This window comes from Typopeltis vanoorti, chromosome 9 (genome assembly GCF_054136105.1).
Source record: "Typopeltis vanoorti isolate ZY-2024b chromosome 9, IOZ_Tvanoo_1.0, whole genome shotgun sequence".
NCBI lineage: Eukaryota > Metazoa > Arthropoda > Arachnida > Uropygi > Thelyphonidae > Typopeltis > Typopeltis vanoorti.
Window position 1 is genome coordinate 144916538 of NC_143557.1, and position 26777 is coordinate 144943314.

Genomic DNA, 26777 nt, shown 5'->3' on the forward strand with positions numbered 1-26777 from the left:
GGGAATGAGAAATGTTATTTGCAGAGAGCCAATCCATAAGAACTTGCTTCTTATTAGGCCAATTTGGAACTTTGTTTAATCGAATAGAGTGACATGAAACATTATCAATTATAACAACAGCATTTTTAGGAAGGTTTGGAATCAGTTTTTCTTCTGCCCACTTTTCGAAGATCGTAGAATTCATTTGCCCATGGTAATCTCCAATAGTTGAATTGGCTTTGTATAGTAAGTTTGAATTCACTAAAAAAACCCATTTCTCCACCCACACACAAAATTATTATGCGTCACGAGGCATTTCCGGTTTGTAGCACTCCACGTTCTTCTTTAGACTGCCAACATTTTCCATAAGTTAAATTACTATCAATCCAAGTTTCATCTAGATACACAATCGGTCTTTTCTCCTCCCTGAAACATCTTATTTCTCTCAAATACTGCGTTCTACATAAAACAATGTCACTTTGCTCCATGATAAGTTTCCTTTTATTCTGGGACTTTTTAAAACAAAATCCGATTTCATGAAGTATTTTCCTTAAAGTTTCTCTTTACCAAAGAAAATTAATTTTTTCTTTAAGCACAGGAATCAATTTTGGAACAGTTGGCACTCTTTTCTCGACCACGTAAAAATTGTGAATAGTTCTTCTTATAACGTCTACATCAAAATCATTCAAAGCTACAGTTTCGATGGTTTTCTTTCTCTGGCGCTTTTTTTTTTTTTTTTAGGAGATTTAAATTTTGGCTTACCTTCACCTTTTGATTCCCTACAAATTCTTTTAACAGTCTACCCCAATACGCCCGCAATTGCACTTGCACATTTCATGACTTGAGAAAGGGGAACAAGAAGACGGCCTTCTGAAGATTCTTTTTCGCAGAATGTCAGCACATTATTCAATATTCTTTTGCAGGAGCTACTGAAACGTGTAACAATAGAACTTGTTGACTGTACTGGATCCATCATACAAATTAATAATAAAAAAATAATGCAAAAAAAAGGAACAACAAAAATCAAGCTAGTACTAGTACAGCTACAGACAAGAAAGCACGTGATTTCGCATGTTGGTGACCAATTCGTACATCCTTCATTTCTTTCTCCCCTTCAGCATGAATCGACTATTCTTGGCACCAAACCAAGAAGGGATCTATAAATGGTGGGCGAACTATAGTAACCTCAAAAGAATCACTATAGGGGACAGAAATATTAATAACCTAAGATATGCAGATAACACGGTTCTTCTAGCTGAAAACAAATATGACCTCAAAACTCTGATAGATGAAACCCTCAAGTATAGCGAACAGTATGGTCTCAGTTTCAACTTTAAAAAGACAAAAATGATAATTTCAAAAGAAAAGAAAATACCAAAAATATGCATCACTATAAAAGGAAATAAATTAGAACAGGTGCAAAAATACATATACCTCGGACACTTGATCACAGAAAATGGCAAGACAAAAGATGAAATGAAAAAAAGGATTGAAATTGCAAGGTCAACTTTCAACAGTATGAAAAATCTACTAACATCTAGAGAATTAAATCTGAAAACAAGACTAAGAATCTCCAAATGTTACATATGGAGTAGAGACATGGACACTCTCCAATCTGAGTGTGAAAAAACTTTGAAATGTGGATGCTGCGAAGAATTATGAGAATATCATGGAAAGAAAAAAAGACAAATGAAGAGGTACTTGAGATAGCAGGCGTAAACAGCAGCCTGATGAAAGAAATTAAAAAGAGAAAAGTCAGATATTTTGGACATATTCTGAGACATAACTGCCTATAAAGGACACTTCTCGAAGGAATTGTTGATGGGAAATAGAAAGAGAGGAAGACAAAGACTGGAGTGGATGAAAAATATAGAAAACTGGACCTATCTCTCATATGAGGAATGCGGCAGAGAGGTAGAGAATAGAACATGGTGGAGGCATAAGATAGTCAATCTCCTGTAGGGAGAAGACACCTGACAGGACAGGACTAAGTTCCTATCCACAATTTTTCTCCAAATCAGTCTGTTACTTGTCAAGACTCCAATATTATCAGATCTTATATTTCTATTGTCTAAGGCACTTTTTACCGTATCAATCCACCTATATCTTGGTCTTCCTCTGGGTCGTTTTCCTACCATCCTGGTAGAGAACACTAGTATGGCTAATCTTTCCATGACGATTCTGTTTATGTGACCATACCACCTGAGATTAGCTCTGCTAACACATTCCTGGATGCAGACAATGTCAAGTTCTTTCCTAATATCCTTGTTTTTAATATCATATTGCCATTGATGCCATCTGTTCATGCCCCTAATCTTCCTCAATACTCTTATATCTGCGGTCTCTAGTCTTTGGTCCAGTGTTTTACTTCTGACCCAGCTCTCAGATCTATAAGTTAAAACTGGTTTGAACACTGTCTTGTATGCAACTAATTTAGTGATTTGACTAATTTCTCTCTTATTCCATATGTACTTATTCAATTCACTTCCTACCAAACCACCTTTGTTGATTCTGTTGTCTATTTCCATATTTAATTTACCATCTTCAATAAAAATCGTGCCTAAGTGGCTGAAATGTTTTACTTGTTTCACAGGTTATCCATTCAAACGCAGTTGATATTTCAACGATTCTGCTTATTTTCATTGTCCTTGTATCGCTGACCTTCATACCATATCTATTACAATAGTTATTCAATTTAGTCAGGGAATCTTGCCAACTTGTAGCGGATTTATTTAGAAGTATAACATCGTCCGCATAAAGCAATGAGCTGACATTAACATCTCCAATTCTGATATCATGTTTAATACCACTTTCCTTGATAATACAATCCATATAGATAATGAATAATAGAGGGGATAATGAACATCCTTGCCTCACACCAGATTTAACATTAAACCATCTTCCTCTACTTCCTTCAGTTCTAACTGCTGATAAATAAAGACTCAAATAAAGACGAAGTATTGCTTGATATAATGCCCCACTGACACCATATAACTGTAGCATATTGAATAGCTTCTCTCTTGGCACCTTATTCAAATACCTTTTCCAGATCGACAAAACTTAAATATAGATCTTTGTTATATTCTCATGCTTTCTCAACTATTTGTCGTAAAGTGAAGATTTGATCCTGACACCTCTATTTGGCCTGAATCCAGCTTGTTCTTCACAAAGCTTCCACAAATCTTGTCAACCGTTTCTCAAGTATACTTGCATAAATTTTGCAGGGAACACTCAGCAGGGAAATACTTCTGTAATTCTCACATTCAGTTTTATTTCCCTTTTTACATATGGGTACTATTAGAGCTCTACTCCAATCATCAGGAATTCGTCCCTCTGTCCAGTCTTTCTGACCTATACAGTGAAGCCGCTGTAAGACTTTTATACCACCATACTTCAGCATTTCTGGTCAAATATCATCTACTGCTGTTGCCTTTCCACATTTCAAGACTTTCATAGCTTTTTCTACTTCAAGTATGGATGTGCATTCCTGTTGAGTGTCTTTTACCACTGTGCTATCACTGCTGGTTTCACTTAGCAATTTTTCGAAGTAATAACTCCATACTTCAAGGATATCTCCCCTCCCCCCATTTTCATGTCACCTTTATCATCACTAACTCCTTTTACAGCACTCTTTCCTCCATTTCTAAACTTTTTCAACAACCTCCAGAATATCTTACCACCTTCTTGATATTTATTTTCTCTATATTCTTGCCAAAGTCCTCCCATGACTTTTGTTTAACTAATTTTACACAGTGTTTAGCTTTCTTACATTTGTCTCTGTATTCTCTAAGAGAACAAGCTGACTTGAATGTTAAATACTACCAAGCTATTTTAAACCTGGTTTTACTCCATTTCCCAAGTACGCAAACAGACAAATAAGTCAAGTTTGCGCCTGCACATAGTGTGAGTCTAACTGACCCACAAGGTAGTGCAAGTCTAGGCAACTTGTGGTAAAGGTGTAATAAGCTCTAATCACTATTCTTATTATTTACCCTTAATGCAAAGCCCATCGCCTTGTGGAGATGGATGATGCTATGCATTAAAGGCAAGGGACCACCCAGATAGTTTTCGACCTTTATTGAGGTCTCATCAGTGGGAGCCAGGCTTAGAAATACCATCATCATCATCAAATTTCTGACATGTACCCTCAAGGGGTGTAAAGGATATGATAGTACTACATGAAAAATTTACACCATTACTAGCTTCGTATCTACAATTTTCCTCGGAATCAGTTTGTTACCTGTCAAGACTCCAACATTATCAGATCTTATATTTGTATCGTCTAAGGCACTTTGTACCGTATCAATCCACCTATATCTTGGTCTTCCTCTGGGTCGTTTTCCTGCCAACCTGGTCGATAACACTTGTTTTGCTAAATCTTTCTTCAGCGATTCTGTTTAAGTGACCAATACCACCTGAGATTAGCTCTGCTAACACATTCCTGGATGCTGACAATGTCAAGTTCTTTCCTAATATCCTCGTTTTTAATATGATATTGCCATTGATGCCATCTGTTCACGGCTCTAATCTTTCTCAGTACTCTCATATCTGTGGCCTCTAGTCTTTGGTCAAGTGTTTTACTTCTGACCCAAGTCTCAGATCCATAAGTTAAAACTGGTTTGAACACTGTCTTGTATAAAGCTAATTTAGTGTTCCGACTAATTTTTCTCTTATTCCATATGAATTTATTCAACTGACTTCCCACCATACCAGCTTTGCTGATTCTGTTGTCTATTTCTATATTTAATTTACCATCTTCAGTAAAAATCGTGCCTAAGTAGCTGAAATGTTTTATTTGTTCCACAGGTTCTCCATTCACAACACAGTTGACATTTTCAATCATTCTGCCTATTTTCATTGTCTTTGTCTTTTTATTGCTGACCTTCATACCATATCTATTACAACAGTTATTCAATTTACTCAGAGAATCTTGAAGACTTTTGGCAGATTTATTTAGAAGTATAACATCATCTGCATAAAACAAAGAGCTGACATTAACATCTCCAATTCTGATATCATGTTATATACCACTTTCCTTCATAATGTGATCCATATAGATAATGAATAACAGAGGGGATAATGTACATCCTTGTCTGACACCAGATTTAACATTAAACCATCTTCCTGTACTTCCTTCAATTCTAACTGTGACTTACAACTCAAATAAAGACTATGTGTTACTTGATATAATGCCCCATTGACACCATATAACTGTAGCGTATTGAATAGCTTCTCTCTTGGCACCATGTCATATACCTTTTCCACATCGACAAAACTTAAATACAGATTTTTGTTATATTCCCATGCTTTCTCGACTATTTGTCGTAAAGTGAAGATCTGATCCTGACAGCCTCTATTTGGCCTGAATCCAGCTTGTTCTTCACCAAGCTTTTCTTCCACAATTCTTCTCGACCGTTTCTCAAGTATACTTGCATATATCTTACCAGGAACACTCAGTAGGGATAAACCTCTGTAATTCTCGCATTCAGTTTTATTTCCACTTTTTATATATGAGTACCATGAGAGCTCTACTCCAACCAGGCATTCTGAACTATGCAGTGCAGCCATTGTAAGACTTTTATACCACCATACTTCAGCATTTCTGGTCGAATATCATCAACTCCTGCTACCTTTCCTCATTTTAAGCCTTTGATGACTTTTTCTACTTCAAGTATGGATATGTATTCCTGACTGCATGCTTGGTCAGTGTTTTTTACCACTGTGCTGTCATCACTGCTTGTTTCATTTAGCAGTTTTTCAAAGTAATTACTCCACACTTCAAGAATATCTTTTTCTCCCATTTTCATGTCACCTTTATCATCTCTAACTCCTTTTACAGCACTCTTTCCTCCATTCCTAAGCTTCCTCAACAACCTCCAGAATATTTTGCCACCTTCTTGATATTTATTTTCTATGTTCTTGGTAAAGTCCTCCCATGACTTTTGTTTAGCTAGTTTTACACATTGTTTCGCTTTCTTATATTTGTCTCTGTATTCCCGAAGGGCAAACGCTGCCTTATTTGCCAGGAACTTTTGATATGCATTCTTCTTTTCCTTCACTGACTCTTTAACTTACTCTGTCCACCATGGAGTTCTGATTTTTCTATCTTTGCAGACAACCTCACCACATGCCTCTCTGGATGAATCAATCAGGGTTTTCTTCAAGGCTTGGTTCCTGTTCTCAAACTCTTTCATTTTTTCTTCAATAATCTTTGTGTATTTTAGTCTACAGTTCACATCTGAGAGCTGCTCAACTTTTATTCGCTTTAGAACTTTCTTACATGTTATTCTTTTCAATATGAAATTCAATTTTATCCTGCTCAAGACAAAATAGTGATCACTTCCAATTTCAAATCCTCTGTACACTCTGGTGTCCTGCACCAGGGAGAAAACATCACTATCAACAATAACATAGTCAATGAGACTTTTCTTATTCCTTGCCTCTTCTCTCCATGTGAATTTGTGCACATTTTTATGTTAGAACATGGTGTTAGTAATAACCAGTCCATGTCCTGAGCAGAAATCCAACAGATATTTGCCATTATTATTAGCTTTGCTCTTTTCTCCAAATTTTCCCAAAATATTTTTTGTCTCACAATCATTTCCTACTCTGCTATTTTGATCCGCAACAAGTAACAACTTTTCCTTTCTCACTGTGTCAATTGCTTTCTCTAAAGCCTCAAAAAATTCCTCCACTTCTACTTTAGTAGAATCTTCTGTGGGACCATAGGCACAAATAAGTCTCATTGTCCAGTTCCCCATTCTCATATTTGCCCACATTACTCTACTTGAGACTGGCTGCCATTCAAGAAGATTAGCGTCGTATTTTGTGTTGAATACTATGGCTACTCCTTCTTTTCCTTGATTGTTATTGTCTGAATATAATATTTTGTATTTATTGCTCAGAAAGATCACCAGTTTTTGTCTTTTTTGTTTCAGTCACCCCTATTATGTCGATCTGGTATTTATCTAATTCCTCAGCTAGCTCCATTTCTTTGCCATTCAGGCTTCTTATGTTGATAGTACAGATCTTTAACTCTGGTGATGTTGAATTGGGGTGTGTTTTCAGATTTGTTCCAGTAGCTGACTTTTCGCTGTTTGCCCTGGTTACCTGGCGAAAACAACGGGGGCCTTGTTTACCCGGGCAACACTCCAGCCGGCATGAAATTTTGTCATGTTGTTCATTTTTTATTTTGGTTTAACCAATAAGAATACAATTTGGTCGACTAAATCCCAAATTGCTAGCCCATCCTCGTTCGTTCAGTATCAAAGTAGATACCCAACAGGGTGCATCACGAGAAGGTGAGGATTGGACATTAGGTCAGAAGCCCTGGTCGGTTCTCCGCATTCCTTTAAAGGCTATGTGGAGGTCTCCTCTCAATTATACAGCTTTGACCCTTAAGCACCCCCAGTGTATATCATCATCAAATTCTTTGCATGTACCCTCAAGGGGTGTACAGGATATGATAGCACCGCATGAAAAACTTACATCAGTACTAACTTCCTATCTACAATTTTTCTCATAATCAATCTGTTACCTGCCAACACTCCAACATTATCAGATCTCATATTTTTGTCTTCTAAGGCACATTTTACTGTATCAGTCCACCTACATTTTAGTCTTCCAACTGCTAATCTGGCAGAGAACACTTCTTTTGCTAATCTTTCCTCTCCCATTCTGTCCAAGTGACATTGGATGCTAATAATATCAAGTTCTTTCCTAATATCATTCTTTTTAAATGATATTGCTGCCAATGCCATGTGTTCATGCCCCTAATCATTCTCAGGACCCTCGTATCTAATTGTCTCTAGTCTTTGGTCAAGTGTTTTTTTTTTCTAACCCCGGATCCATAAGTTAAAACTGGTTTGAAAATGGTCTTGTATACAGCTAATTTAGTGTTTTGACTAATTTCTCTCTTATTCCATATAAATGTATTCAGTTAACTTCTACCATAACAGCTTTGTTCATTCTGTTGTCTATTTCCATATTTAATTTGCCAACTTCACTAAAAGTGCCTAAGTAACTGAAATGTTTTACTTGCTCTATAGGTTGTCCATTCACAGTGCATTTGATATTTTCAAAATTTCTGCCTATTTTTATTGTCTTTGTCTTGTTATTGCTGATTTTCATACCAAATTTATTACAACAGTTATTCAATTTAGTCAGGTAATCTTGTAGACTTGTACTGGATTTATTTAAAAGTATAACATCATCTGCATAAAGTAAAGAGCTAAGATTAACATTTCCAATTTTGATATCAAGTTTAATCCTGCTTTCTTTCATAATATGATTCATATACATAATGAATAACAGTCTACTCCTGCTGCCTTTCCACATTTCAGGGGTTATGATGGCTTTTTCAACTTCAAGTATGGATACTTATTCCTGACTGCATGCGTGTTGAGTGTTTTTTTTTTAACCAATGTGCCATCACTGTTTGTTTCATTTAACAATTTTTTGAAGTAATAATCCATACATCAAGGATATCTTTTTTTGCCAGTTTTGAAATCACCTTTATCATCTCTAACTCCTTTTACAGCACTCTTTCCTCCATTCCTAAGCTTCTTCAACAACCTCCAGAATATTTTGCCACCTTCTTGATATTTATTTTCTATATTCTTGCCAAAGTCCTCCCATGACTTTTGTTTAGCTAGTTTTACACAGTGTTTAGCATTCTTGCATTTGTCTCTGTATTTTCTAAGAGCACAAGTCGACTTATTTGCCAGGAACTTTTGATATGCTTTCTTTGTTTCATTAACTGCCTCTTTAACTTCCTGTGTCTGCCATGGAGTTCTGATTTTTCCATCCTTGCAGACAACCTCACTACATGCCTCTCCGGCTGAATTAATCAATGTTTTCCTCAGGGCTTGCCAATGAATCTCCAAGGTTTGGTTTCTGTTCTGAAACTCTTAATTTTTTCTTGAATATTGTTTGTGTATTTTAGTCTATAATGCTTTAAAACTTTCTTACTTTATTATTATTATTATTATTATTATTCAGGCCTCCAAGGAGTCGAAAGACTCATCGAGGGAGGTCCTTCCTAAGACATAAAGTCTGTCAAGACTCATCGAGGAGAGGTCCCCCCCCTGAGAAACACAAAGTTTATCATACCACTCTTTAAAGTCACTGACCGTTCTCGCTCTCACCACTCCATCAGGCAATGCATTCCACGGCTCAACCACCCTCCACACAAAGAAACCACTCCTTACCCTCTTGCTCACAGTTTCCTTTCGTAACTTCCAGGGATGGCCTCTTGTCATCACTCCTTCCCGCTAAGCGAAAGAACTCCCCAGTGTCAACCCTGTAACCACCTCTCAACAGTTTAAAAGTCTCAATCATATCACCTCTCCTTCTTCTATCCGCCAAACTCTGCAGTCCACATTCTCTCAGCCGATCCTCATAACTATCCTTGTACAGTCCTGAAACCATCTTTGTCATCCGTCTTTGTATCCTTTCCACAGTTAATTTATCCCCTTCAAATCCTGGGGACCAAATCTGAGAACAATAGTCCAAGTGTGGTCTGATCAGAGACTTATACAACGGAATGATAACCCTCTTATCTCTGCAGGTCAGTGTCCTTCTCATAATAGCAGCAATCCTCTGTGTTACCTTCACCACCTTTGCAATATGTCCCCTAAACTTCAGGTTTCTATCAATCATCAACCCCAGATCTCTTGTCTCCCCCACTTCCTCTTCTTGTTACTTCCACTTACTTGTTCTTCTTTTCAATATGAAATTCAATTTTATCCTACTCAAGGCTAAATGGTGATCACTTCCAATTTCAAATCCTCTGTACACTCTAGTGTCCTGCACCAGTGAGAAAACATCCCTATCAACAATAACACAATCAATGAGACATTTCTTATTCCTTGCCTCTTCTCTCCATGTGAATTTATGCACATTTTTATGTTGGAATATTTTGTTAGTAATAACTAGTCCATGTCCTGAGCAGAAAACTAACAGGTATAAAACTAACATTATTATTAGCTTTGATCCTATCTCCAAATTTTCCCAAAATATTTTTGTATGTCTGACAATCATTTCCTACTCTGCTATTTAGATTCCCAACAAGGACTAACTTTTCTTTTATCATTGTATCAGTTGCTTTTTCTAAAGCATCAAAAAATTCCTCCACTTTTACCTTAGTAGAACCTTCTGTGGGACCATAGGCAAAAATAAGTCTCACTGTCCAGTTCCCCATTCTCATATTTGCCCACATTACTCTACTTGAGACTGCCTACCATTCAAGAAGATTAGCCTCATATTTTGTGTTCAGTACTATAGCTACACCTTCTTTTTCCTAATTGTCATTGCCTGAATGTAGCATTTTGTATTTATGCTTAGAAAGATCTCACTAGTTTTTGTCTTTTTTTGTTTCAGTCATACTTATTATGTCGATCTATTACTTATCCAATTCCTCAGCCAGCTCCATTTCTTTGCCATTCAGGCTTCTTATGTTGATAGTACCAATCTTGAACTCTTGTGATGTTTGAGTTGGGGTGTTTAAGGATTTGTTCCAGTAGTTGACTTTTTGCTGTTCGCCCTGAATCACTGGAGAAAACAATGGGGTCTTGTTTAGTCAGGCAACGCCACAGCAGGCATGAAATCCTGTTATGTTGTACCATTGTTTCATTTGTGGTTTAAGCCAATTAGAATACAATTTGGTTGGCTAAATCCCAAATTGCCAGCACATCCTTGTTTGTTCAGTATCCAGGTTATACCTTGTTAACAGGTGCACCACGAGAAGGTGAGCATTAGACATTAGAATCGGTTCTCTGCATTGGTTTAAAGGAATTAAAGATGATAAAGGTGACATAAAAATTGAAGAGAAGGATATGCTAGATGTCTGGAGTAATTACTTTGAAAGTCTATTAAACAATCCAAGCAGTGACAGAACCTTAAGAGAAAATTTTCAGGAGAAATGCAAACAGGAGTACATATCAATACGTGAGGGAAAAAAGCTGTCAAAAACTTGAAATGTGGAAAGGCAGCTGGAGTAGATTATATTCAACCAGAATTGCTTAAGCATGAATGTATAAAAGTTTTGCAGTGGCTAAACTGCACAATTCAGAGAACTTGTTCATAAGGTTGAATTCCCAATGATATTGGAGTAGAGTTCTCATAGTACCCATCTAAAAAAAAAGGGAATAAAACTAAATACGATAATTATAGGAATTTTTCTACTAATAGTTTCAGGTAAGATTTATTATGTTAGCATACTTGAAAAGTTTGAGAAAGATTGTGGAAGAGAAACTTGGAGAAGAACGAGCTGGGTTCAGGCCAAATAGAGGTTATCAAGATCAGATTTTCACTTTAAAACAAATAGTTGACAAATTTTGGGAATATGACAAGAATCTGTACTTAAGTTTTGTAGATCTGTTAAAGATATATAACAAGGTAACCAGAGAAAAGCTTTTCAAAAACTACAATTATATGGGGTGAACGAAACATTATACAGAGCAATATATTGTCTATAATTAAGTTGTCAGTCAGCAGTTAGAATTGAAGGAAATACAGGATGATGGTTCGATGCCAGCCTGGTTGGCTGAGTGGGTGTATCTACTCTCCATTCAAAAGGCTGCGGATTTGAATCCTGCGGGGCATGGGTGTTTGTGAGTCTGTGAAAATACTAGTGGTGGTGATGGGCAGTAGATGTTGTTGGTGTATATGATGATGATGATGATAGTTGTAGTTGGTGAATCGAGTGGTGGAGACAGTTGTAGAGTAAGTGCCCTCCCTCGATTAGTCTTCGGACTCCCTGGAGGTGTCACGTCATTTTTTTTTAATCATCATCATGCATATCAAGGATTTAGGCCTAGCATGGTCTGTTCCAGTCTTAGAAGTCATCGTTGAATCGTTTAAGAGGATGTCCTGGTTTTTTTTTCCCCTAATGGCTTGTACTTTAAGGCTTGTTTTGGTAATCTTTCTGTTTTCATTCTTTGAACATGTTCCATCCATTTATGTTTATATTTTTTAATTTTTTCTATTACTGGTTCTTGGTTTAATTCTTTCATAATTTCTTCGTTTCTTTTGTGATCAAATAGGGTATACTTTGCAGTTTTTCTCATAAACTTCATTTCTGCTGTTATTAACCTTTGTTTGTCTTTTTGTTTTCTTGTCCAGATTTCGCTTCCATACATTAAGACTGGTAGGGCTAATGTATTGTATACTTTTAGTCTGGTTTATTTGTTTGGATTAAATATAGAGTTAATTACACTTGTTACTTTTAAATATTTTGCAATTTTTATGTTTATATCTTTTTCATATGTAATCATGCATCCTAGGTAGTTAAATGAATTCACCTGTTCTAAGATCTTGTTATCTATTACTATTTTAGTTCTTGCTTGATCTTGTCCTTTAAAGGCCATCGTTTTTGATTTTTCTGTTGATATTATCATACCATAATCTTTGGCTATCTCATTTAGATCTAAAATAGCTTTCTGTAAGTTATCTTCAGAATTTGTAGTTATTATTTAGTCGTCAGCAAAAAGGAGAGTGTTTAAGTTCACTATAGGAGAAAGGTTAATACCGTGACGTAAATTTTTATTCCATTTTATTATTATTCCATTTAAGTAAATATTAAAAAGAGTTGCTGAGAGGAGACATCCCTGTCGGACCCCTTGGTTTATCTCTCTCTCATATATGATAGCTCGTGATTTAATCTTATTTGTATTTGATTATTTTCATATATACTTGTGATAGCTTTTAGGATATTATTTGGTATTTGTCTTTCTTTTAATATGTTAAATAAAATGCTTCTTTTCATTAGAAACACCTATTTAAAAAATTAAATAGGTGTTTCTAAATTGTATTCTCTTCTTTTTTCTATTATTAATTTTAGGCAAAAGGCTGGGTCTATACATGATCGTCCTTTTCTAAATCCATTCTGTACTTCAAAAATAAAGTTTTTTTTTTAATAATAATAATGTAAAATACAAGGATGCACATTATCCCCACTCTTATTCATCATCTACATGGATCACATTATGAAAGAAAGTGGTATCAGGCCTGATATTAGAACTGGATATGTCAAATTTAGCTCTTTGCTTTATGCAGATGATGTACCCCTAAACACACATGTAGTGCAAGTCTCTGGATTTCTCTAACTCAACTGAATAACAGCTGAACAAATTTGGCAAAAAAATTAGCAATAAAAAGACCAAACTATGAAAATAGGCAGAAGGATAGAAAACTTCAGCTACATTCTAAATGGCAATCCCATAGAACAAGTTAAAATATTTCAGCTATTTAGGCAGAGTTTTTAGTGAAGATGGCAGGTCTGGAAATAGAATAAGAAAGCTGGTATGGTGGATAGCAAACTGCATAAATTTATATGGAATAAGAGAGAACTTATCCAAAATATTGAACTAGCAGTATACAAGACAGTGTTTAAACCAGTTTTAAGTTATGGATCTGAGAGATGGGTTAGAAATAAAACACATAATCAAAGACTTGAGACATAATCATATTAAAAATGAAGATATTAGAAAGGAACTTGACATTATTAGAATTCAAAAATGTGTCAGCAGAGATAATCTAAGGTGATACAGCCACTCAAATAGAATCGGTTCGGAAAGGTTAGCAAAACAGATGCTTGATGCCAAAGTGGTAAAAAAAAAAAAGACAGACTGAGAGGAAGACTAATGTCTAGGTGGAGTGATTCAGTCAGAAGTCTTAGAAATATGAAATGTTAGGTATGACAATATTGGAATGATCACAAGTAATAGACTGATTTGGAGGAAAACTGCTGATAGAAGATTATATATTGCTGTTATAATAACCTGAAAACCCCTTGGGGGTAGATATCAGGAAATCGATATTTTCTGGATATGGTAGGAATTGTAACCAATTACTAAGGTTTTGTGAAGGTGGTCAAGTTCAGTGGAGAGAGCACTGTTGTATGAACAAATTAATTCAGTCCTGTTACATAAAGTTTTAATAATTCCTTACTGTTGATGGAGGGGGGGGGGGATGATGTGACTGTTTGTGCATGTATCTACCAGTGTATCTGTGGGATTTCTGTAAACAGAGAAGGCCAGGGATCCATCAGTATGAATCAGGAATTTATCAAGGATTCATCTAAATACAAAAGACTTTTTTTCTTGAATCTGCTTCTGCCTTAAGAACTAGCCTAACCTCAACAAATTTGGTTACTTGAAATTGCCCCATATTTGGAAAACTCATCCTTCGTACTTCAGCCCAACAGTGAAGAATGTCCAATTTAGCCTACTGGGGACACTCTTTAGGCCTACTCTCAATTAACATGTTTCATCTTCATTACTTAATGTAGTGCCTGTGTACACGTGTCTTATTATATTTTGTTCCCTGACAATAGCAATTTGACTTTGCCAAAATACTGGAATATCAATTAAATTTATTTTAGTTAATATCAGTCTACACTGTAATTTCCTTAAAAAATTACAATTATGAATAGCCAACGTATAAGCCTTACCACCACACTTAGTATAAAAGATATGAACATGAGCAAGGATATGAGAAAAGCACTGATGTGTGCAGAGTAAGATAGGAGATTTTGAGAAGAGATTGGTGGCTGGCAGTGCAGTCAAAGAGTAATGGTTGCAGTGGAATGGTGGAAACTAGTGCAGTGCTGTACATAGATTGTGGTAGAAGATGTGAAAATAGAGCAGGCATTGAAAGTATATCTGAGAGGCGCAAAGACAGAAAGTGACCATGTGTTAAGGCTTAAGTGCTGGGAGGACATTATTTTGGATGTTTAATGGAGTATTAATAACAACAGGAAAGGATTAAAAAAAGTAATTTTAATGCTTCCAATATTTCATCTGTCACTGAGACATCTTCAGGGAGTAAAATAGCACGTGCGTGCATGCACACACACACACACACACACAAAGACAACACAATACTAAATGAAACGTGTGTGACTAAAGTCCTATCTAGGTGGTGTGCTCTCTATGGGCATTTTAGGTGGACTAGATTGTCAACTGGGACCTCTTACGATTAGTTTCCCAAATTTTTGGAACTTTTGTGTATCTGTACAAGGGTGGTCTTAAAAGTTCTCAGCCACCTAACAATGAAAAAATGAATTTATAATTTCAAAATTATTTTTATTTTTCAACATAATCTCCATTAAAACTAATACATTTATTCAAGCGATGCTCCAGCACCATTATTCCATCCTTGTAAGGTTCTCGGTAAGATCTGCAAAATACCCCTTTAAAGCTATAATCACCTCTTAATTTGAAGAAAAATGCTGACCAGCAAGGAAGAGATAGAAGTTAGAGGGTACCAAATCTGGGGAATAGGGTGGATGTTCCAACAATTCATAGTGCAGATCTCTTAATTTTCCCATTGCCAAAACACTTTTGTGGGCAGGTGCATTGTCCTGATGAAAGATGATTTTTTTCTTCTGCAAACAGAGTCTTTTCTCACGAATTTTTTTTTTTTTAGTCTGGTCTGGTTAAAAGATCGGAATAATATTCCCCAGTTATGGTTTTACCCTTTTCAAGATAATTAATAAACAAAATACCTTTAGCATCCCAAAACCAACATCATGACCTTTTCTGTTGATGGAACTGAATTTGTCTTCTTTGGTGCCAAACAACTGGATTCTGTCCACTGTTTTGACTGCTGTTTGGATTTTGGTGTGTAATGGTGAATCCAAGTCTCATCCACAGAAATAAATCGACGCACAAAATCAGTTTTATTCTTGTTAAAACATTCCAAGCACTGTTCAGAGATTTTTGTGCAAGTGCATTTTTGATCTGCTGTGAGCAAGCGAGGCACCCATCTTGTGCAAAGCTTTTTCATATGCAATTCATCATGCAAAATATATTCTAAATTTTCTTTTGAAATGCCTATAGTCTCAGCAATTTCACGCACTTGACTCGCCGATCATCCAATATCATATCATGCCCTTAAACAATGTTTCCTGGTGTTGTTACACTTTTTGGACATCCTTCACGTGGATTATCTTCAAGGCTGGTACTGCCACATTTAAACTTGGCAGCCCATTTCTTAATTGTCGAAAACGTAGGAGAAGAGTGTCCATAAACTTTTATGAACTTAGAATAAACTTCTTTTGCCATTAAACCTTCTTTTACAAAGAATTTTATACCCGCACGATACTCAATTTTATCCATTTCAAGGGATACAGACAACACTTTTGCTTCACACAGCTGTATAAAATAAACTACTTGATAGAATGACTTGCAATTTCACAAGGATGCTTATGAGATATTTACCAACTTGGAAAAAAAATCTCTTGCCGATAGTACTGCCATCTATGGTCGAAGCCAAGAACCTCAGACCACCCTCACCCTCGTATGTTGAGAATAGGCTGATTTCTCAGTGCTACTGCAGATTCTAAAAATAGTCTTTCCTTTTTAAATTTACTAATTAATTTATAAAAAAAAAACTCAAACCCTTTGGTTCTCATTCTCCCCCTCATATATATATATATGGTTTACCAAAAATCCACAATCCTAATCCCAACACCCGGCCCATGACCTATGCAGGCATCTGTGACATCTGAAGGTGCCACAAATGCCCCATGCCAGAAATTGTCAAAGCAGCTGGCAAACTCTTTTATCCCCCTCCCCACTCAACTTACATCCTACATAAAAACTGCCATCCTATATCAAAACCTTGATTCAGAATCTAACTTTAAATTGGTAAGCTTTGACATCACATCACTGTTTACCAATACACTCCTAAAAACTTTTTTTCCTTCAGATATCTTATATCTCTTTCCCTTTACCATCAATTTTGGTGATTTTTTGGGAAAAACAAAATTTACAAACAGATAGAGGGAACTGCTATGGATTCCCCCCCCCCCTTCTCAATTTTAAATGGAAAATTTTGAAAAACGAGCCATAGACTCAGCCCCTCTCCTTCTATCTGGCTAAGATACGTAAATGATGTGGTCTCGATTTGGCTTCATGGCTCAGACACAGAGTCCTTCATCAGTCACATCAATAGTCTATATCTAAGAATCCAGTTTACGATGGAAAAGGAAAATAACAATAGTTTACCCTTCCTAAACACCTTAGTAACACTCCTTCCAAATGGTAACCTTTCCTTCGCTGTATATAGAAAACTTACTCACACAGACAGATATATCTACAAACTTTCCCACTACCCCTCTCAACAATATGGCATCATTAAAACTAACCAATAGAGCCTATAATCTTTGTTCCAGTGGAATCTTTCTTTCAACTGAACTCAACCATATACACAACACTTTCCTATCCAATAGCTACAGCAATTATAGTTCCTCCCTCAGCCGAAATGCTAACATCATCCCCCTAGATCTGTGGCATGTCGGAAAAAATAGCCAGGTCGTTAAAAAAGTACACCCTTCTACACATCTTTTGCACCCCACCAGAAACTTGCTAGCCTTATCCATTCTGCCAAAGATCAGCTCTCTTCTCACTCAGTAGCTGGAGTATATAAAGTACACTGTTCCTGCAAGTTGAATTATTTCAGACAGACAGGTAGATCAGCCACATTTAGATGAACACAAATCTTATATCTGCAGTCACGACAATGGTCAATCTGGCCTTACAGACCATGTACTGGACACAACTCATGGAATCTTTTGGAAGAAAATTGTAAAATTCAATGCAGCAGAAGTTGCTTTAATGTAGCATCGATTTTTACAGAGGTCGTTCATATTGTAAATAACTCTAGAATACTCATTGCTATAAATTTTGTAAACCGTTGTGGGTATCTGGAAAATGCAACAACGCAAAAATGCTTGTAAATTGTAAGTTAAAATAGTTGTTAAGATTGTGCACTTCATTTAATTCTCAGAGTAAAACTGTAGAGATGACCTATTTTTGAAGTGTTTATGCCCCAAGTGAAAGGAATTATAGAGGATTATGTATGTGAAAGTGAACAATGGATTGAAGGTCACGGCCGCTGATGTTAGAACGTTCGCAGGATACTCGAGGGTCTCCGACCCTGAAACAAGGAACTCTTGCTGCCTTGCAATGAAGGTCACGATGACTGATGTCAACGTGCATGTGGGACATTCGGGGGTCTCCGACCCTAAACCAGGGACCTGAGGAAAATAGTATATAAGGGGCCTTGGAAGGAAGGCGCTCTCTCTCTCTCTCTCTCTCTCTCTAGCATTCTTTTGGGACAGTTCGCAGACCCGACTAGAGTTTTGCCGGAACGCACCTGTGGTTACGTGGAGCAGCAGGAATTTCCGCGATGAATTGCAGTTAGGTGTTCGCTCAGTACATAGGATGTAATGCGCCTTCGACTTGATCCAGTACCATCAGCAAATGGGAATCACTCTTCCTGCAAGTGAACCATGAAAAGACGACTATCGAGCAACGTGCAAAGAAGGCCTGCACAGAAAACAAGTCGGACAGCCTGCAGAATCAGACTAGGATCATAAAGACTTGAAGGAAAGTACATTTCAAAATGGACTTGCGAGTACATTTTCCAGTATTATCAGTCAAGTGCGAAAGGTGAATTGTGATCTTCTGATTGTAAAATTCCTATAACTTTAGTGTAGTAGCGGATAGCAAAAATTAGGACTGAAGCATAGATATGAGATTAATTTTGGGAAGTTGATGTAGTGAGAGATATTGTAGGACATGAGGTTTTTCTCTCTATGTAAATGATTGATTTTTATTTGTTTAAGGTTACAAATTAGGATTAGATTAAGATTATGATATATAAAATGGAGACTTCTCCTGATCTTTACTTAATGCACTGTCTTGAAAAAAAACATTCGAACTGTGAATGACGGGGAACTAAGGAATAGCCACGATTGAAAATTAAGCCTTAGACCATTGGCAGAAATATCCTATAGGTGTTATAGTTCATCTCCGATGCTTATTAATTAGGAACTTAGGTGGCGCAGTCACAAATCAAATTTTCCTAAGTTCTTTTCAGCATAAGAGATTGCTATCTGTACCTGAGAATTGTCTGGTACTTAGGTCAATTCACTAAAAGCATCACCTTATATAAGAGCATTAAGAGCCAACTGTGAGGAACAAGACAAGAGATATCATTAGGGATAGGATAACCTTAAGAAAGCATAAAAGCACAATTAAGAGAATATAAATAACACAAGTAAGATTACAAGCAGTAGTAGAAGCAAAAAAAAAATATTACAATGCTGCAATCGAGGAGCGCATTTTACAAAACCGTGTTCCACCACAGTAAATTTAAAAAGGAAAGAATTTTTAGAATCTGCAGCAGCACTCAGAAATCAGACTAATCTCAAAGTAGGATATAAACTGGGACCTCGTAAGAGGTCCCAGTTTATATCCTACAAGTTTATATCCTAGTCTGCCTACAAATGCTCATAGAGGGAAGAACACCTAGATAGGACCTTTAGATTACACATGTTTCATTTAGGAGTGCATGTGCAAAAATGCTGGCTGTGCTGTAGGTATGTGCTATAACTAAGTGTAGGTATGTGCAGGTATGGAATTATTTTGAAGGCAGGAGAGTGCTATGTGCTGCAGATAACTGCATTTTTGTTAGAGCAGCAGTGTGAAGCTTGGTAGATTGTTGATGAGAGGAGAGTGTGTGTGGCTAGTCAGAGAAACATAAACTAGATGGCAGGACTGCAAGCATAAGATACCAGAATCAGTGTGAGATAAATGATGAAAGAAGGCAAGATAAGGATGCAGGATGGCTTAAGTGGAAGCAACAAAGTCAAAGGACTCATATAATGGGGTGAGGAAGTGTGAAAAGCCATCATGCTTATACACCAATACAGGTAGTATTAGGAATAAGATTGCAGAGTTTGTAGCCTTGATTAGTTAGTCTGCAAATTGCTGGTGTCGGAGAGAGAGAGAGACATGATCAACAGAGGATGGTGTACTCCTAGAAATATGGTGGTTATAACATTTTTCAAAAAGGAAAAATAAAAGAGGAGGTATGGTATTACTGATGATCTCAGAAAAGTTGTGTCCCTTCCATGTGGAACTTGAAGAATATAGTAGTGATAAGGGAGGCCATCTGGTGTATGGCTGAGGTAAGCACAAATTTTAGAAATGTACTAGAGTATTGATACAAGCTAGGAAATATAGAGGGAGATGATTCTAAAATGCTTACACAGATGAGACTGGCAAGTGAATGGAGTGTAATAATAAGTGACCATAACCATGGAAGCAAGAAACAACATAATGTTGAATTCCTTGAATTGCTTAGGTATAACTACCTTATGTAGCATGTAGTTGAAGCGATGTGCAGAACACACGTTGGATTCAATAATATCATCCCATACAGTGATAATAGAAGATGTCACCAAAACAAACCCAACTAGGGAGAATGATTCTGTGATTCTGTAATGAGGAATGGCTAGGTGGATACAAGCTTCATAGAATAAAACAGATGTGTAGAACTACAGCAGGGGACTAAAATAAGGAGCCAGATAGGTGATGTGCTGTTGGTTTATCAACTGAATGAGAGAGAAATTAGCAGTGAATAGGACATGGTGCAAAATCAGTTAATTATGGCAATGTCAGATTGCATTCCTTAGTTTGTGAGGATCATAAAGAAGGAGTAAAATGAACGAATCATGGAATTATGCAGGAGCTACTGAGAAAGAGGATGTTAAGAAGGAGATAAAATGAACTAGGAAAGTTACAAGCATAGTGAGGAAGGAAAAACTGTCATTTGAAAGGAGACCAGTGAATTAGTAAAGCAAAAAGTACATGTCAGGAATATGCATCCCCTTGAGGGTACATGTCAGGAATATGTACCCTCAAGGGGTTTACAGAATATGATAGTACTACATGTAATTTACATCAGTACTAACTTCCTATCTATGATTTTCCTCCAAATCAATCTGTTACCTGTCAACACCCCCAACATTATCAGATCTAATATTTCCATCTTGTAAGGCACTTTTTACTGTATCAATCCACCTATCTTGGTCTTCCTCTGGGTCTTTTTCCTGCCAACCTAGCAAAGAACACTTATTTTGCTAATCTTTTCTCTTCCATTCTGTTTAAGTGACCATACTACCAAAGATTAGCTCTGCTAACACATTCCTGGATGCTAACAATGTCAAGTTATTTCCTAATATCCTCATTTTTAATATGATAGTGCCTGATTCCATCTGTTCATGCTCCTAATCTTTCTCAGGACTCTCATATCTGCGGTCTCTAGTCTTTGGTCAAGTGTTTTTACTTCTAACCCAGCTCTCAGATCCATAAGTTAAAATTGGTTTGAACACTGTCTTGTATACAGCTAATTTACTGTTTTGAGTAATTTCTCTCTTATTCCATATAAATGTATTCAGTTGACTTCCTACCATACCAGCTTTGTCAATTCTGTTGTCTACTTCCATATTTAATTTACCATCTTCATTAAGAATCATGCCTAAGTAGCTGAAATGTTTTACTTATTCTATAGGTTCTCCATTCACAATCAGTTGATATTTTCAGGGCTTCTGCCTATTTTCATTGTCTTTGTCTTGTTATTGCTGACCTTCATACCATATCTATTACAACAGTTATTCAATTTAGTCAGGGAATCTTGCAGACTTGTAGCAGATTTATATAACATCGTCCGTATAAAAAGAGCTGACATTAACAACGCCAATTTTGATATCATTCATATTTGTGAAATTAGGGACACAAAACACACGTGTTGAAAAGATTATTTTACTGATTAATAATAAAATAATAACTTTACGTTTCGACCCCTGTATTGAGGTCATCTTCAGAAGGATACATTCAGAAGTATAAGAACAAGCTACATGTTGTTGCACTCTATACAAGTAAATTACATCTACGTTGTTAACTAATCTTTTTTTTCTTAGCCTGCCCTCTAGTGGAAAAAATAAAATAAAATAAAAAAATAAATAAATAAAAATAAAAATTAAATAAATAAATTAATTAAAAAATTAAAAACTACAATAAACTCTGTTAAAGTCCTCACGTACTAGGATTCTTCTGGAATTATACAGTTATATTACAATTATCTTTTAGATTTGTATAGTACATGTTGCTACTGAATGTTCAAGAAGAAAAACTACGCTGCACCAAAACCTGGTTCGAGCGGAAATTCAAGGAAGCTTGTGAAATGCTCAAACATGATCCGAATCTGAATAAAAATGATGGTCTAACAATTCCAAGAATGTGGAGGACCCATCTACAACCTTCATAGCAACCACGAAGAAAAATCTCAATACAAGACCTAGTGAAGTGTGTTTTTTTTCTTTTCTTCTTGAACATTCAATAGCAACATGTACTGTACAAATCCAAAAGATAATCGTAATATAGCTGTATAATTCCAGAAGAATCCTAGTACGTGAGGACTTTAGCAGAGTTTATTGTAGTTTTTAATTTTTTTATTTATTTAATTTTATTTTTTTTCCACTAGAGGGCAGGCTAAGAAAAAAAAAGATTAGTTAACAACGTAGATGTAATTTACTTGTATAGAGTGCAACAACATGTAGCTTGTTCTTATACTTCTGAATGTATCCTTCTGAAGATGACCTCAATACAGGGGTCGAAACGTAAAGTTATTATTTTATTATTAATCAGTAAAATAATCTTTTCAACACGTGTGTTTTGTGTCCCTAATTTAACAAATATGAATGCTGATCACCGTGTAACCTTAAAAGAAAGAATTTTGATATCAAGTTTAATACCACTTTCCTTCATAATGTGATCCATATAAATAATGAACAACAGAGGGGATAATGTACATCCTTGCCTCACACCAGATTTAACATTAAACCACCTTCCTGTACTACCTTCAATTCTAACTGCAGACTTACAACTCAAATAAAGACTAAGTATTGCTTGATATAATGTCTTCTAGTTGTTTAATAGAGACATGTGCATTACACTTTTTTTTTTTGAATAACAGTTTCACACATGTAAGAGAAAACCAAATATAATTTATTACTCCTGTATATGCTGGCCTGGTTGGCTGAGTGGTAAGCGTATCCGCTCTCCAGCCAAAAGGCTGCAGGTTCGAATCCTGCTATGGGCATGAATGCTTGTGATTGTCTGTAGAAATACCAGTGGTGGTATGCAGTAGATGGCGTTGGTGTAGCTGTGGTTAGTTGTAGTTGGTGAAGGGATGTAGAGTAGGTGCTCTCCCTCGATGAATCTTTGGGCTCCCTGGAGGTGTTACGTAATAATAATAATAATATTTTGCTCAATATGTCATGAGCTTCTTTCAGGGAGAAGACAGAATAAAGCAGCACAAGTTCTAAGTTTCTTCTATTAGAAGAATTAAATAAAATAAAAGTTACTCTATTAATTAATGGATACAACGAGATCTTGATACAGAAAATATTTGATAATTATCATCTCTCTTCCAAAAATACTTTGTGTGTGTACACACACACACACAAAGAAAATATATCATCTCTCTTCCAGATTGCAATCTGATGTTAAAAGGATTAACATATCCTATCTAAAAGGAACATCTGAACAAATAACAAGGACCCTTTGTAGATATAATTTGTACACCACCTTCAAACCAGTCTGGAAGTTGTCATTTTTCTTACCACTTATCAAAGATACATTATCACCTTTATCCTTGCTTGGTGTTTATTAAATATCCAGTTCTTGTCATCTGTGCCTACTTTGGATAGACTGACAATTCTGCTACTATTAGAATCGAAGATCATCAATATTATATAAGATTGCTGTATTCTGAGGGTTCAGGTCGTGCTTCTCGTACTTGACATTGGACACAGAGTTCACTGGAACTGTACCAAGATGCTACAGTAGGTTAAAATTTGATGGTCTATTTTTTTAATCATGTGAAGCCCTAAGCTGCTATCCTAATCTTAATCAGATATATGACTATTTCTAAGTTAACAAAAATGACTGTTAATTGTTTATAATTTTTTATATTTTTATTTCATTTATTATTTTTAAATTAATTAACTACATCTATTCCTATATCTCCATCTCTGAACTCTCTCTAATCTCTCCACGTCTCTAAATGTTGTTAAGAGTCTTCTTCCTGCAAGAAGCTCATGGCATATTGAGAGAAATATATAGGAGTAATAAATTATATTTAGTTTTCTCTTACATGAGTGAAGCTGTTATTCAAAAAATATAGAAGATTAACTTTAGTTGCTGGAGATGGAACACATGGATCACATCTGAAGATATAGTGGAATGTGCAATAAGCATTTTATTAGTATATTTCGGTGGGAAGAAGGGAGGGTTAACAGGAAGGACCTGAATAATAGTATGCTTTTCATTTCAAGAATGCAAAGTGTTCAGAATATTAAGTAACTATGTTGTTAATAAGTCTGTAAGACTGATGAGATTATCTATTCCAACTCTTGTTCTAATATGAAAGTCATTAATATGGAGTTGGTCCAACCTTTGCTGCTATAAGAGCCTTCAATCTTAAGGGAAGGGTTTCCACTACACTTTGGTATACTGTTGTGGTAATTCCCTTCCATTCTTCTAGAAGTGCATTAGTGAGATCAATCACTAATGTTGGGCAATTCAGCCTAAATTGCAACCGGCATTCCAATTCATTCCACAGTATAAATTGGGGGCTGAGATTAGGGCTCTGTGCAGGCCAGTCATGTTCTTTAACACACATCTCACTTGTTCTGGATTAGCATATATCAAACTCATTGGTTATGTGCAGTCCGTTGGTTGTTATTTTTTATGACTATCAGCACCATGTGGGAGCAAAATCTTTACACATTATTTGCAAAATACTACTACTCCTTGATATATCATGTATACTGGAGAAATTTTCAGATGAAAAACATATACATGGTCTGTACACTTGAAAGGCACAGAATGTAGCCTGATTACTATATTTGTCTGATAGGTATTTGAGTTAATATGTTTGCCTAGGACCATGCAATATCTAAATCTGCAATTAGAATTTTTTTTTTAGTACATATGCACTAGAGAATAATAATCTCGAATGTAAATCAAAATATTGAGTTGGATAATTCTAAATACATTTTGTTTTTTAATCTCAAAAGTGGGTTGTTCCATAATTTATTCATATGAATTCTGTATATCTTTTAATGTTGAGAGAGGGAGGAAGGGGGGAAATATATATATGTTTAATATAGGTATCACCAACAATGAATCAGTCATACAGCTCTGACAGTAATGTTGGGGGTAGAGGGGTATCTCCAATTTGGAATGCATACAGGATATGATTTATGCCAACAGATTTTTATATTATGCAAATCACTGTACATGATAATTTCTACAACCAAAACACTTACCTATTCTATTCTTAGAGATGGCACATGACGTTTATGAACTGTATGCAACTTACGAAGAACCATTTCCAATGTATTTACAGCTTGTAGTGTCATGCCATGACAGAGTGAAACATCAAGATATCGTAAGTCAAAACAGTAGTCACTCAAATAGTTTAAAGTTATATTAGTAAGATGTCTGCAACCTTGAACATCTAAATGTTTTAACCTTTGCAAATGGCATACAGTATTACCCACTCCAGTATCTGTTACCTAAAGAGGAAAAAAAACTGAAATAAAACTCTGACAAGAATTACATTTATGATATTCTTTTTTAATAAATGTCTAAAAAGCTTCAATCTGGCAAGTGATTAATATGAAGGATATTATTTATCCATCATTGTTATAACTAGATAGAACTGAAACTTAGAAGTTCAAAATTTTTCAAAGATTTTATAAGAATATAATGTTTGTCACTGGATTTGCCTTGCACTACTTAAAAAACACTGATTCTGCCCAGGAGTCTGTATGTTCACTTTTTATTAGTGCTCTTAGGTTTCACTGACCTGATAGCTGTTTAGAACTGTTAGTTCTCATCAGAAACCTTACAAGGGCAAAAACCCACTATTCAATACTGTAGCAACTCCATGTCAGAAACATTTTTCGTAAGTGAACTCTCAGTAGGTGCATACATAAAGTATGCTATATTAGAGTTACACAACTGAAATGTTGAAGGGTAATATTCATATAAGCTCTCTGGTAAATTTTGAATCTCTATTCCAAGTTCCATTCTATGTGGCTATAACAATGATAGATAAATAATATCCTTCATATTAATAACAGTTTAAATAATTTAGAAATTGTAAATGTTGACATGAAAGTTAAAACTTGCAGAGTAACAGCTTCTTCCATTTAAGTTAGTAGACACCAAAAGGATGTTCTTTCTTTCATATTAGTAGCAGAGATATTTTCGTTTCTTACTTATTGATTTTGGAACTTTGTTGTTAATTAAAAATTAAAATTTAATGAAAATAAATTAAAACTTATGTATTTATATATTATATGATTATGTATACATATATTACATTATTTATATGAGGTTTATTTTTAAAACTCTAACCTTTTGCAGAACACTATGTTTCTGTAGAGCCCCATTTGAGAAACCCTGACATAGAGAAATATATTTGTACTTGACATTTCTAGGGGATTTGCCGAAGTCTTACCAATTCTTATGATCTACTTTCCAACTGGGTTGCCAGTTTTCTCTCTGGTCATTTAACTGTATATTGTGGTGGATGGTTCCACCCTTACAAGTTTTACAAAGCTGGAGTACCTTAGAGCTCATCATTTTCATTCATTCTCTGCCTTCAATACTGAATGACCTTCGCTATTGATCTCAAATACTACTCACAGTTTTGTTGATGACCATACATTTCATTCCCCTTCTTGTGACAAAATGCTTAAATATTCAATGCTTCAAGATTCCTCCATTCCACATTACTTTGGGGCCAATTATGACAGGTGATCAAGCATTATCTTGATCAGATGACCTCTTCCAGCCAAGTTAACCCCACTGTCCTTTATGGCAAGGTGAGTATTGCTACCTTAAATAGCATGCCATCACTAGCTGTAG

At 35.8% G+C, this 26777-nt stretch overlaps 1 protein-coding gene across 1 annotated transcript in view; it reads right to left on the reverse strand.

Annotated features, from left to right (window-relative positions):
* The window catches only part of LOC150103656 (uncharacterized), a 104991-nt gene that overhangs the window by 6241 nt on the left and 71973 nt on the right, over positions 1 to 26777 (reverse strand). The window contains exon 3 of the mRNA XM_090397862.1: positions 25169 to 25417. Coding sequence (XP_090253988.1) covers positions 25169 to 25417 — 249 coding nt within the window. The remainder of the gene's footprint in view (positions 1 to 25168; positions 25418 to 26777) is intronic.